This window comes from Delphinus delphis, chromosome 9 (assembly GCF_949987515.2).
Source record: "Delphinus delphis chromosome 9, mDelDel1.2, whole genome shotgun sequence".
NCBI lineage: Eukaryota > Metazoa > Chordata > Mammalia > Artiodactyla > Delphinidae > Delphinus > Delphinus delphis.
Genome location: NC_082691.1, coordinates 61,895,928 through 61,910,818, shown reverse-complemented (window position 1 = coordinate 61,910,818; position 14,891 = coordinate 61,895,928). Strand labels below are relative to the sequence as shown.

The 14,891-nt window shown below is 46.0% G+C and overlaps 1 protein-coding gene across 2 annotated transcripts in view; it reads right to left on the bottom strand.

Annotated features, from left to right (window-relative positions):
* The window catches only part of MINDY4 (MINDY lysine 48 deubiquitinase 4), a 111,839-nt gene that overhangs the window by 80,413 nt on the left and 16,535 nt on the right, over positions 1 to 14,891 (bottom strand). For both annotated transcript variants that reach the window (XM_060020682.1, XM_060020683.1), the window contains exon 5: positions 12,852 to 13,285. In XM_060020682.1, the coding sequence (XP_059876665.1) occupies positions 12,852 to 13,285 (434 nt within the window). The remainder of the gene's footprint in view (positions 1 to 12,851; positions 13,286 to 14,891) is intronic.

Genomic DNA, 14,891 nt, shown 5'->3' with positions numbered 1-14,891 from the left:
CCTGCCCTGCCAACAGCACCTCCACCTGCTGCCAGCCCTCCTCTGAGGGCCACAGTTAAGCACTCAAGTACATACAGCCTCAGCGGGCCTTTGGCTTCAGAGCAGGGAGCCATCTCATCTTTCCACATCCCCAGTGCCAGATCTGGGCGAAAGCTCAGGGACACCTCCTGTCTGACCGAGACAGCAGGGCATCATCCAGCTTGAAGCCAGCGATGGGTCAGCATGGTGCTCTTGCAACGCGAGCTGTGGGGGTCGTGACGGCAGGGGCTGTCTGGGGGCTTATATTGAACTTCTTTCCAGTCTCCCCCTCACCTGTAAATGATCCCTGCTTGGCCTGCCTCACCAGGACATCCCATGCGCCAGAAGTGACGGCCATGAGCAGGCTTCGAGATGATGGTCTATTTTTATTATCCCACTGGGAGTTGGGCGAGTATAGAAGGAACCATGAGAACTGATGTGGAAGATGCAGGTGTCCCCCACACATGACCTTGACTGGCGCACCCATCCCAGCTGCTATCCACGTTGGCTGCTAAAGGCTCACAGCTGCGCCCTTCTCCAGAGAGCTCTCCTTCGCAAAACTCAGCCAGGAGATGGCACACTGCCCGCCCCACCCCAGGATGGGCCACGCATAGCCAATGACTGACACAAGAAAGAAAAGCCCTCTCCTAGCTGAAAAGCGGGAGCAGCTCTGGGTCAGCTCCCACGCTCATCTCCCTGTGGGAGCCGCCTGACCCTCCACATCCCTGCCGAGACCTTCCCCTGCTTCCCGTCCTGCTTCCCTCGCTGCCTTTCTCCTGAGAGCACACGCCCAACAGATTACATGCACCTGACCCTCCAACTCAGGCTCAGCTTCCGGGGCACTGGTTCCCAAAACTTAGCCTGCAGCCCATCACCTGGAGGACTTGTTAAAACACCCTGCTGGGCTTCACCCCCAAAGTCCCAATTCAGCAAGTCAGACAAGTTGTGTTTCTAACAAGTTCCCAGGCAATGCAGGTGCTGCTGGTCCAGGGATCACAGTTTGAGAAGAGCTGTTCTTGGCACTTTGACCTAAGACAGAAATCATTCAACAAGTAATAGGCAAAGGGGCTGGAGGTGGCACGATGCAGCACTCAGCCAGCCTCCCAGACAAAACCCTGCAGCCGGAACAGGAGATCATCAGGCCTCCAGCAACAGACCCTCACGCTCGGGGCTGGGGGCGAATCTGCGTTGCTGAGTCCTGTATCATTTTACTATAGGAGCTCAGAGGAGCCCACCATCTAGGAGGGACTCCCAAGGCACAGGGCCCCGTTTACATGCTCATTCTTTACACAAGATGAACATTAGAGACCAGCTGAATAGACTATGATTCCTGGATCGCAGAGAAGGTGGAACTTTGGCCTGGACACGCCCAAGGCCATGTGTACAGTGTAGGATGAGGGGCATGTCAGAGACGGAGGAGCCCCTGAAGAGCAGTCCATCCAACCCTTCCCTTACAGACGGGAGCACAGAGGCCCAGAGGGGGCTGGACATCTGACCAAGGCAGACATTCAACCTGCAAACACAGGAAAAATAAGTGCTCGATTTAAAGGCAAGACAATTGCTTTCACTGTCCTCAGAGAACAGCCGTGAGCAATCCTATTACGTGGGCTCTAGTAATAGTCCTGGTGTGAGAAACAACCTCTTCACAGCTTCAGTAAGACCCTGAGGCCAGAAGAGAACTGTCCTGTCACAATAGCATCAACAGGGCCTGAAATGAGAACCACAAGACCGCTGACTGCTCACATCTGTGGATTCCAGACACATGGTCTCTGACTCAGGCCACAGGGAGGCCAGTCAACAAAGAAACACCACTGGCCTGGCAGGGAGGACAATGGACTGCGGCCTGGTGCCCATGACTACACCTGCTTCTCCCACCACCTTCCTCATTTCAGGGAACGGCAACTCCATCTTCCGGTTGTTCAGCCAAAAACTTTGGAGTCATCCTGTCTCTTCTCGTTCTCTAACGAGGCAAATCTAATCCAGGGTCAAGTCCTGCTGACTCTACCATAGGCAGGCTTCCCCTTCTACCCAAAAGTAGAGCGCTCCTAGGAAAGCTTTCCCAAGCTGAGATGGTGTAACGCGAAGAAGCAATTACCTTAGGACACATCTTGCTAATGGAGGCACAAAATACATCGAGATCAAGCACAGAGGCTCATAGACCCGTTCAGGGCTGTGGCGGCCTGATGCTGAGTGTGGCTCCCAGGGAAGGAGCTTGGCGGTGCCGCCCTGGCTGCTGGTCGGAGTGCGAGCTGCCTTTGCAATGGCTCATTACAGAACGCTGATCACCACTTGCACTTTTTGCCTTTTTCCTTAAAAGTGAAAATCCTCTTTGGATTTATTTTGGTTAGCTAACATAGGTCTTTAGTGAAAGTGAAGTGGAATAAAGCTAACTCGAAAAGCAGAGGGTCCCTGTGTGTGTGTGTGTGTGTGTGTGTGTGTGTGTGTGATAACCCAGCCCACATCTCGCCACCTTCACTACCCTGCCAGGTTCAAGCCACCATCAGCTCTCCTCCAGACGACGGCAGTTGCCCCCTGCCTGGTCCCCCTGCTGCCAGCCTTGTCTCCTGGAATCTACTCTCAACCCCAGCCCGGCAGCCAGAGGGACCCTGCTGAGCACACGTCGCAGAAGGCTGTGCCTCTGCCCGACCTCCAAAGGCTCCTGCATCACCTAGAGGCAAAGCCAGCACGTTCAGCAGCCTCCAGGCCCTGCTCGCTCTTCCCCTCCCTCTCCACCTCTCCCCCTCATCCACTCAGCCTGAACAAGCACCCTGTTCCCACCACAGGGCCTGTGCACGGCTGCCCTCTTTGCATTTGCTCCCAGGGATCAAAAGCTGGTTCCCTGTCTTCCTTCTGGTCTCCTCTCACATCACCTTCTCAGAAAGGTTTTCCCCAGCTCTCCCTTTGTAGAACAGCAGCCCCAAACCCAGGGCTCCCCATCACACTTCCCTGAATTACTTTTCCTCGTGGCACCCAGGTTTGTTATATATTTACTCACTGGGTTGTTGTCATGGGCCGCCTCTCCCCATCAGAAGTATACACTCCAAGAGGGCAGAGGCTTGGTCCTTCATCCATGTGGAATCCCCAGTGGCTAGAACTGCATCTGGCACATAGTAGGCCATCACGGGTGGCGTGCTGGTAGAAGTTAACAACTGGCTCTCCAGGGAAGGGGGATGCTAATTGCCAGCATTTGCCAATTCCCATGGCGTAAATATTCCTACCATGACCCATTTCAAGCTACCACATTGACGTCAGGAAGACATGGCAACAGTCAGGTCCGTGAGCCAGTACAAGCTGGCTCTGACACACTACGGCACTCATTAAAAACTTGTTAATAAGTTAATTGAATAAATGGATATTTCTGTGAATTGATGGGGGTTTTTTGAGGACAAACTCCATGAGCTCAGGGATTGAAATCAGGCCTCTCCAAAACCAAGGGATGACTGTGTGAGGAATAAGATGTCACATGCTGATGGATGACAACTGTGCTGCAGGTTTATACTGAGTACAGGAAAGACCACACATATTTCGAGAAAAAGCTCTCAACATAGCCAGACAGTGAAAACAGAGCTTATGAAAGGACCGTACGACACCTGCAAGAGATCAGGTGAGCCACTTCCCCTCTGCTCCTGGGCCCTGTTCCCCACCTGCCAAGTGAAGGGCTTGGGTCCCAAGGATCTTTCTAGCCCTGACAAACTATACGCTTAAGAATCGATACAGATTCTAAAGCAACATCTATTCCACTCTGCTTTCAAAACACCCAGTTTAAAACATCTGTTAAAAAACCCAACGAAATTAAACTTCAATTCCATGGATTCTATCACACTTTAAGCTTGTATTCTGGGAAAACATCCACCTTCCCCAGGGTGAAATCCATCGATGCTCATGAAATTCACAACTGCCCTGAGCTCACTGGATACACCATGACAGCCACATAGCCAGACATCTTCTACCGGCCTAATCCCGCAGCTCCCAGGGACCGTGCAGCCGTGGGTCTTCCTGGTTCCCTTCCCACACATGACCCGCATAAAAAAGAGAGGGACATGAAGACAGTCAGACAAGCAGGGGAGAATGGCTGGATAAGGTGAAAACAACAAAATTTCTCCTGGGAGTGGTAGAAAGGGAGAGGGTAAAAGTAAACAGTTTAAAAATCATGAGACCAAAAAGGATTTTAAACACTGCAAGAAAAAAACAGTTGCCCTCTGTGGCAGGCAGAATGACGCCCACCCCTAAAGATGCCCTTGTCTTAAGCCCTGGAACCTGTGAACATGTTGGGTTACATGGAAAGGGAATTCCTGGAGATCAGGTTGCTGGTCAGTGGAGATAAGGTTGCCGGTCAGCTGACCTTGAGATGGGGAGGCTACCCTGGATTACCCAGGTGAACACAATGGAACCACAGGGGTCCTTCAAAGGGGAAGAAGGAGGCGGAAAAGGGAGAAAGGGACAATCAGAGAGATGAGAGCCTGAGAAGGACCCGGCTCACGTCACTGGCTTTGAAGACGGAAAACAGGGGCCACAAGCCAAGGCATGTGGGCAGTCTCTAAAGGCTAGAAAAGACAAGGAAACAGATTCTCCCTTAGAGCCTCCAGAAGGACCACAGCCCTGTCAACTGTTGATCTCAGCCCAACGAGACCCAATGCTGACCTCTATCTTCCAGAAGCTAGACACTGCCGCTGGGCCGCTGCCATGGGTTGAACTCCCAAGGGAGGCCAACAACTCTTCTCAACTTCACGACACTGAGTACACCCATGCTTCCAAAGGAGACCGGGCAAAATGTACGTGGCTGCAGCTTCTGCAGCCCACACACAGCTGGAAAACATAAGTGGGAGCTAGTTCTTTTTTTTTTTTTTTTTTTGCGGTACACGGGCCTGTCATCGTGTGGCCTCTCCCGTTGCGGAGCACAGGCTCCGGAGGCACTGGCTCAGCGGCCATGGCTCACAGGCCCAGCCACTCCGCGGCACGTGGGATCCTCCCAGACCGGGGCACCAACCCGTGTCCCCTGCATCGGCAGGCAGACTCTCAACCGCTGTGCCACCAGGGAAGCCCTGAAGCTAGTTCTGATTGTCAAATGCCCGGCATGATGTGTTTTGAACTAACATGCAGAAACTCAACCACAGCAGGGTCCATGTGGCCGTGAGAAGCCCCAAGGATTCACTCTGAGGGACTCAGACAAATGACAGGCCATCAGGCCCCAAGAGAGCATAAGCACCGCAAGTGAGACTGCCCCCAACCACACCATCAACCTCCACTAAGTGCCGCCTGGGGAGCCCCAGGCTTGGCAGACTGGGTTCCCGGAAGAATCACTGCTCCGATGCTCTTAGTCCTGCGCCTGAGGTTTCTAGAGGGCCTAGTCTGGGCCAGGTGTGTAGGTGATAGCAAGATACGCAGAGGTATAGAGGAAGCAGAGTGAGGCAAGGGTTACAGGACCACCCAGGTCAGGGCCAGAGGCCCAGCGGATCTGACTGATTGTGAGAGGAATCCAACAAGGGCAGCCCTGACTAGCCAGTGACAAGGGACAAATGGCCCCAAACTGCCACAACAATGAGAAGGTGACATTTTCTAAGCATCTTCTAAGATCAAAGGACACAAGAAAGAAACAAAAATCAAAGCAAAAAACAGTTCCTTCAGCAACTGAGTCTGATCTAAGGAGTTAGTGTCAGAAGGGCCTGACTGCACGTATACTCACGTTCCCTGACATCTCAGCAGGTCACGTCCTCCACCTGCCCCCTCTCCCAGGACACATGCTCACTCCCCCGCCCCCAGGTGTGACTTCCATGGGCATCCCTAAACCTGATGCTGCAAGGCCCAGCAAAGGCTCCCAGTAGCCACCTTTCCTCCAGCTTCATTAGGGCTGAGTGATGGAGCATGTGCCATGCATGCGAGCCAGCTCTGCTGTCATCTCACTGTCCCTTGTCATGTTTTAAAAGAATTACATATGCACACGACTCTCTCACCTGAAGGGTTCACAGGATCTTATACACACTAGGTCTCAGACCTATGTTTACTGTATTGAATGAAAAAAACAAGTGATGGGCAGATAAGACTGTTGGAGGGGTATTGGGAAGGGCAGGAGGTAGGTAGTTTTAGCAAGTGGGATTACTTTGGCCCTGGTTTCAAACCAAGGGTGCCACATACAGTTGGGTAGTATGTGCACTGCACAAAGCTGCCTAACTGAGGGGATGAGAGACTGCTGAAATCCAATCCATATTCCATGTGCCAAACTGTGAGCCCTTAGGCCTGCATCTACCCAGAATCTTGACAGGTTCCTTTAATTCTCTGTGCCTCAGTTCCTCATCTAAAATGGAATAATAATTGCTGGGGTGGGAGGATGCTTGTTCTCAACTCCCAGTGTCTCCTGGGAGTTTGGAAGGAGTTCTACTGGTCTACCCTGCAGACCTTTACTCTCTTCCTTTTTATTCACTCCATCCTGAGGGAGGATGTGTGACCTGATTGGTTAATTGGGGAAAGAAAGGAAAGAGGGGCATTAGGCTCAGCTGCACCCTTTCTCCTCTGGGAGTGAGCTGCTCTTCTGGGGGCTGGCCCCTCCCACCACATGGTCCTGGGCCTGAGATGAGGTGGAGAAGTCTGTCCAGCTCTGGGCCCACCAGGCCTCATGAGTTGCTGTGTCTCCTACCTTCCCTTTATCAATCACAGAGACGATATGTATTTTACCCCAATCCAGTTGATATCCTTTGTTTCCCTTGGCAATTTGTTCAGAACTCAGGAGAAGAATACTATTTAATGAGAACCTCCCCCGCCCTGAGAAGAAAACCAATAATATCCACCTGAATGGATTATCGTAAGGCGCAAACGAGATAATACACACGTGTGCTTAGCATGGTGCTCAGCATAGAGGAAACAAGTAGTGGGTAAACAACAAAGCTCCCAAAACACTTACTGACATAAAGATCAACACTATTATCACATGTTAAGCACTCCTGGTCATACTTCGCCTGGTCCTGAGGGCCTGTGGCAGCACATTTCCCTGCTACCTTCCTCCTCCTCTAAGACAAAGTCCATACCATCTTTCAAGGGCCTAAGAACTGGCCTAAGGCCACAGTGGTTATAAAGGGCAGAGGTGGTTTGCCAGTCCAGGTCATCAGACTCCAGAGCCCAGTTCAGGTTATGATAGGTGCTGTGATAACAATAAAATAGGCTAGAGGTGAGTGGGTGGAGGTGAAGTTAGTCAAAGAAAACCACTATGAGTATAAAACACCTGATTGACAAGAAAGAGACACTCATGAGATGGTTTGAGAGCAAGGCCTTTACAAAGGCCTTGGGACTTACAAAGGCAAAGGGACAAACCAGTTAGCCCTCTTGTAGAAATAAGTTAGACATGTTGGGTGAACAGGCAAAAGGGCCTACATAAAGAATAAAGATCTGTAAATAGCTATGTCAATCCTGAAAGAAAGGCGAAGTATACCAAGATACCAGGTTACAACCACAAAGCCATAGTAATAAAAGCTATGGTCATGACCAATGAAACACAAGAGAGAGCTAGTATATTTTGTGCATGGCTGCAACCTTAAAATATTGTTAGATGGTCATGATTCTTTTAAAATATATATATTAAATATTTGTTTAGGGCTTCCCTGGTGGAGCAGTGGTTGAGAGTCCACCTGCCGATGCAGGGGACACGGGTTCGTGCCCTGGTCCGGGAAGATCCCACATGCCACGGAGCGGCTGGGCCCGTGAGCCATGGCCGCCGAGCCTGTGCGTCCAGAGCCTGTGCTCCGCAATGGAAGAGGCCACAACAGTGAGAGGCCTGCATACCGAAAAACAAACAAACAACAACAACAACAACAACAAAAAATATATATATATATATATATTTGTTTAATGTAAAGCCAGTCCCACCATTTCTAGTTTAAAAACTAATAAGTAGATAAGGCTGTTCTCTAGAGTGTCTCTGTGGAAACCCTAAAAGGCACCAGGATGGATTATGATTTCTAATGATTTCCTGTATAAGGTCTCTGCAATTTTGCAGCAATCGTAGTTAGGAAAAGGAATGGGGAAGAAGTTCTGAATATACAGCACTGTTATTGCACTGGCTGGACAATCTATACAGGAAATTAGAAAAGAATCAAGACATGGGGTAAAGAACGAATTGTAGAGTAGGTGGTGCTAGGAAAACTGTCTTACTATATGGAGAAAAATAAAAGTGAGTCTTTCAACCTAACAAATACAAAAGATTAAATACCTAAATGTGAAAGCTAAAATTACAAAATTAATAGAAAAAATACAGGAGAATACCATGGAAACCTAAAGGAAAGAAAGGACTTAATAAAGAAAAAATGCAAAAATGCAAATCGTATGTCAAACAAGAGATTGATTAATTATGCCAAAATTAAGAATTTCTGTCCAACAAAGGAAAAGATATTTTACAAAGTCTAAAACTAACGAAAGATTAATATCTACCAAAAGAAAATTAAGTCCTCTTTGGAGGAAGGTAATGTTAACCAGAGCCTCTACAATTATTCATATGCAAAGTCTGGAATTGAATCAAAATTATCAGAAATGCAAAGAAACAGGACGAAATTATCAAAACCCAAAAGAAAAAAGACAATATCAATAGACCTATAGGTGATCCAGATATGGAAGTTACCAGACAGCAACTTTAAAATGAGTATGAATAATGTGCTCAAGAAAATAAAAGATGAAGAATCTCACAAAAGACTGATATCTACTTTCTACAAAGAAACAGAAATTATAAAACTGAAAAATAACTGAAAGTAATATATTATTATATATATTTAATAGCATGGCAAAAGAGAAAAAACATGAACCAGAAGATAGAGCAAGAGAAAATATCTAGATTAAAGTACAGAGAGAGAAAAAGATGGAAAACATAGGAAAGAATATTTTTTTAAACCCTATAGAACAGTGAAAATATGTAGTAATATATGTATAACTGGAGTACCAGGAGAGAAAAGAAAGGATGGGATAAAAGCAATATTTGAAAAGACAACAGACAATAATTTTCAAAACTGATGAAAGGTATCAACCCCAAACTGAGGAAGCTCTACATATACTAACGGAAGTGTCAAAGAAAACCACCTCTAGGCACATCATAGTAACACTGTTGAAAATTAAAGAATGAGAAGAAGCAAAAAAAAAATTAAAAAGCAGTCAGAGGTTAAAAAAAAGACACATTACCTTCAAAAGAGTAGTAATAAAAAATGTCAACTTATTTATCAATAGAGATAATGAAAGACTAAGGTAAGATAATGGAATTAAATACTTAAAGTGCTGAAAAGAAAATAAGCCACCAATCTAGAATTCTATACCCACTGAAAATATCCTTCAAAAATAAAGGCAAAATAAAGACATTACCAAACAAAAACTGAAAAAAAAAAATTTATTGTAATATACCTGCTAAAGAAATACTAAAGAAAGTTCTTCAAGCAAAAGGAAAATGTAAATGCAATAATTATTCCAACTAAAACAAAAAATTATCAGACTGGATTTTTAAAAATCCACATATATGCTGGTTATGAGAGATAAGCTTTAAATATATACTAGACCATAAAGAAATCTCAACAAATATCAAAGGATTGAAATCATACAGAATATATTATGACTAAAGTCATATATTCCACTAATATATTATTATTAGTGGAATATATTTAGTGGAATATATTCCACTAAAGTGGAAATAAGCTAGAAATCAAAAACAAACAGATAACCCGAAAAATAGCCCAAATGCTGTGAATTAGTCAATACATGTCTAAATAGCCCACAGGTCAAAAGAATAAATCACAATGGGAATTAGAAAACATTTAAGCTAAATTTTATGATTATATAATTTATTAACTTCTGGGATACAAAGCATTACTTAGAGGGAAATTTGTAGCCTTAAAAGATATTACAAAAGAAGAAAGCTGAGGTGGGTAGAAGGTGGGAGAAATGGGTAAACTGGTTTTGTTTTGTTTTGCTTTATTTTAATTTAAATAAATTATAATAATTATTTTTTAAAAGGGTGAAGGATCCTGGTAAACCGCACAGACTTTTGGTTGGCACCTTTAAATGTTAAGCTACAGAATGGATGAAAATAAAAAGATGGAAAAAAAGATATACCATGAAAACACTAATCAAAGGAAAGCTGACGCAGCTATACCTAAACAGACACTAAGGCAATAAGCATTATTAGAGATGAAGAGAGATCTCATAATGATAGAAAAGTCTATCCGACGGGAAGCTATAAGAATTCTATGTGTATATGCATCAAATAACATAGTCACAAAATGTATAAGCAAAGTAGGCCCAGCTTATCTATGGTCACAAAGGGAGTTAATACACTGTATCTGTTTAGCTTGCCTTGCACTACCAGTGCCTAAGTGCCTGGCACATATTAGGTGCACAGTAAATGACTTAAAAAGCCAGTATTACAAACCAGGATGCCTAATACTTCTTATACCCACCCCTGCAGAAATTCTCCAAGCAAATTACTAGTGTTTAAAACATACACATCACACACAAACAGAAACGCAATTACCTAACTAGTACAGGATGGTGCTTACAGGCATGATGGGCTTTGGACTCAGAAACACCTAGGTTCGTATCCCAGCTCCTTCACTTCCTGGCTAGGCAACCTTGGGAGTGATAACCTCTATGAGTCTGTATTCCCTCATCTGTAAATTGAGGAATAATAATACCTCCTTGCAGGTTTTTCCAAGTATGAAATAGAATAATATATGAAAAGTGCCTAGCATAGTATCAGGCACTAAGTAAACTCTCAATTAATGGTAGTACTCAATATTAATAATTATATGTAAGAAATATTGAAAATAATCCTGAAATAGCAGTCATGAAGCCCCTAAAAATTAGAATCAGAAATGCCCAAAGGGCTTCCCTGGTGGCACAGTGGTTGAGAGTCCGCCTGCCGATGCAGGGGACACAGGTTCGTGCCCCGGTCTGGGAAGATCCCACATGCCACGAAGCGGCTAGGCCCGTGAGCCATGGCTGCTGAGCCTGCGCATCCGGAGCCAGTGCTCTGTAACGGGAGAGGCCACAACAGTGAGAGGCCCACGTACCGCAAAAAAAAAAAAAAAAAAAGAAAGAAATGCCCAAAGAAGAAGAGGAGGAAGAATAAGAGGAAGAGGAAAGAGAAGAACAAGAAGGAGGAGGAGGCAGCTGAGGATCAATAATTTAAGACAAAATAGAAATAAATAATAAAATAAAATAGAAAATAATAGCAAATTAAACTCAAAGAAAGCAGAATGAAAGGAAGAATAAAAGTAAGAGTGGGAATCAATTAATTAGAAAACAAACCTACAAAGCCAAAAGTTAGCTCTTTGAAAAAAGCATATAATTCATAGAACACAAATTACCAGTATCGGGAATGGAAACAGAGACATCCCTGCAGATCTTACGGACTTTAAAGGGACAATAAGAGGATATTCACAATTCACAAGGACACATGTACCCCAATGTCCATTGCAGCACTATTTACAATAGCCAGGACATGGAAACAACCTAAATGCCCAAAGACAGATGAATGGATAAAGAAGATGTGGCACATATAAACAATGGAATATTACTCAGCCATAAAAAGGAATGAAATTGGGTCATTTGTAGAGATGTGGATGGACCTAGAGTCTGTCATACAGACTGAAGTAAGTCAGAAAGAGAAAAACAAATATCATATATTAACACATATATGTGGCATCTAGAAAAATGGTACAGATGAACCTATCTGCAGGGCAGGAACAGAGACGTAGACATAGAGAACGGACATTTGGACACAGGGTGGGAAGGAGAGGGTGGGACGAATTAGGAGATTAGGGTTGACATATATACACTACCATGCGTAAAATAGATAGCTAGTGGGAACCTGCTATATAGCACAGGGAGCTCAGCTCAGTGCTCTGTGACAACATGGATGGGTGGGATGGTGGGGGGAGTGTAAGGGAGGTCCAAGAGGGAGGGGAGATAGGTATACGTATAGCTGATTCACTTCATTGTATAGCAGAAACTAACACATTGTAAAGCAATTTTATTCCAATAAAAAAAAATTGTGTATAATTACACAATTTTATATCAGTAAAGTTAAAATATAAATTAAGTGGTTACATTCCTTGGAAAAATACAACTTGCCAAAACTGACACAAGAAGAAATAGAAAATTTCAATTAAAAAAATTTTTTAATTGAATCCACAATTTAAAACCTTTTAACTCAATGCTCAGAAGCCTTCTCCAGAAAATTCTCCCAAATATTTAAGGAAGAAATAACACCAATCTCACACTAACTCTTCAAGACCATAAAGAAACAGAGGGACCACTTCTAGCATATCCTGGACACCAAAATCTCACAAGGCTGCTGTTACAAGAAAGGAAATTTGCCAGCCAACCTCCCTCATGAATTTATATACAAAACCCTACACAAAATATTAGTAAGTCAAATCAAACAATATATACAAAGATAATGCGTCAGAGCCAAGGGTGGTTCATTCCAGAAATGTAAGGTTGGTTTAACATTCAAAAAACAATCAGTGTAGGGATCACCAAGGTCTATTGTGAAAGAATAAAAGCGAAGGGCTTAGGATAGGGTTAAAAAAAATTGCCCCAGAGGAGCCTTGTGGGAACTGATTCACCACCATACCTCTGGCTTCGACGCATCTCTTGTACCATATCAGGCTGACCCTTGAGAAGAAGTAAGAAGGGCCAAAGAAACACCCCTCGCAAAGCCTCCTGGTGTGTGCATTCTGGGCTGCTTTCTCCCTGGTGGAGTGACCATCATCACCTCCCCTACTTCACAGCCTCGCTCGGAGAGCCCAAGGAGCCACTCGGGACTGGACGGTTCTCCGAAAACCATCACCTGGGCACAGCACACTCACCTGAGGGCCGGGGGCTGGCTCCCCTGCCGTTTGAACACTCTTTCCAGCCTCTCCTGGGTCGTCGGGGCATTCCCACTGGACAAGGAGAAATTCAAGGCGGTCCTGTCGGCCTCTAGGCCACTGTCCACGGCTGGGCTGTCCTCTGAAAGGTCTCTCCACCGGCCGCTCCCGCTCTGGGGAAGCCCTTTGCCTGGCAGGGGAGGAGGGCTGCTGGGCGAGGCTCTCCACTTTTCCAAGGTCAGGGAGCTGAGCAGGCCCAGGGTGCTCCTGGGGGTGGAGGAGGTGCTGGAAGCCGGGCCCTCCTGCGGGACAGGCGGGGGACAGGCTGGGGTATGAGCAGACAGCTCGGGCGCTTGTAGGCTCCCCTCCTCGTGGGGTTGGGTCGTGCTGCTCAAGGCCGGGGACTGCCTCAGCGAGCGTCTGCGGAGGGAATCCTGAAAAGAGCAAGGATAAAAGCAGCGGTGAGGATCCCCTTGGAGGGAGGTAAGAAAATATCCCACGTCAAGCATTTACCCATGATCTTCCCTCCCCCGGGAATGTCTTTCCCATCCTTAACTCCTTCTCCTAAAATCCTACCCACCCTTTGAGGAGACACGCAGGGGCTACCACTTCTGTAGCGCTTTCACAGAACCCCACCCACATAAATCCCAGGAGCATGCCTTGGTCCCCCCTCATACCCCTTACAGAGAGCTCCAGGGTCAGACCTGTGTTCCCGTGTCACCCCCTGCCAGCCGTGTGCTCTGTGACAAGTCATTGAACTTCTTTGTCCCTCACTACCCCACCTGCAATATAACCTGTCCATAACCTGCTATCAATAATTCCTAAATCCCAAAACCCCTAAAAAATGACCATTTCTTTTGGAATCCCATGGCAAATTCTTTTTCATTCTTATGAGGTAGGTTGCTTGCATTCTTGGTTTTTTTTGTTGGTTTTTTTTGGGTTTTTTGGCCATGTGGCTTGCGGGATCTTAGTTCCCAGACCAGGGATTGAACCTGGGCCCTCGTCAGAGAAAGCACAGAGTCCTAACCATTGGACCGCCAGGGAATTCCATTGTGGTCCCTTTTTAAGTGTGAACACTCATATGTTTTGCTGCAGAAATGTTTTATTTATGGGGTGCTACTCCAAACCCTACTGCAGGCGTTCTGTGGTATGTGGTTTATGCATTGTATTTCCTTTCTGAAGTTTAAAAACAAAATCTACATTCCGAAACACATTTGCTCAAAGCTTTTGGATGAGGGATTGGGGACCTACAGTGCCGATCTCCCACAAGACCATGGTGAGGACCAAAGGAGAGACCCAGACCCACGTAAGGCACCATCACAGAGCCAAACCCTGCACAGCAGCCAGCAAATATTACTTACTGCTATGCATCTTTGCCCCCGTCCCCACTTACATATGGCCTTAACCCTTCCTGCCAGTAGACCAGGTGATGGAGGCCATTCTTCCTTCAACTCTGGTGTCCCCAGAGCTCCCAGCCCAGTGACCTATTCATAGTAAGCAATGCTTACTTTTTGAAATGAAGGAATTTCAGAGGCGTCAACAGAAATGTCCTCTCTCACTATCAATCATTAACCAATGAAATGAGAACTCACGTTGTTACCAATCTGAGGTAGAGGAATAGGGGTAGGGGACAAAAATACACCTGCTGGGCTCTTCCTGGGTTTAAAATTCTGGACCTCTCAGCATTTCCAGAAATAATCCTGGGCCAAATGGTAAAGCCTGTGCCAGAAAAACAACAGCAAATTCTGCCATATTCCCGCCTGGTGGAAATTACTAGGCACTATAAACCTCCTCCGAAAGCCACCCAGGGCATCCCTTGCCACAGAACAAGGAAAACATTAGTCAACATTCCCAAGGAGACCCAAACTTCCGGCCAAGGGCAGGGAACCCAGACTCTTCCTCATTCTTCAAAAGCGCAGAGCTGATCCATATGCCATACCTAATGATGCACTACCTGGCAACCTTGCTCTTTTCTCTTGAGCAACCAATAAGCATGGCCAAGGTTCAAAGGCCCACAGAACACCTTCCAGAATACCTGGG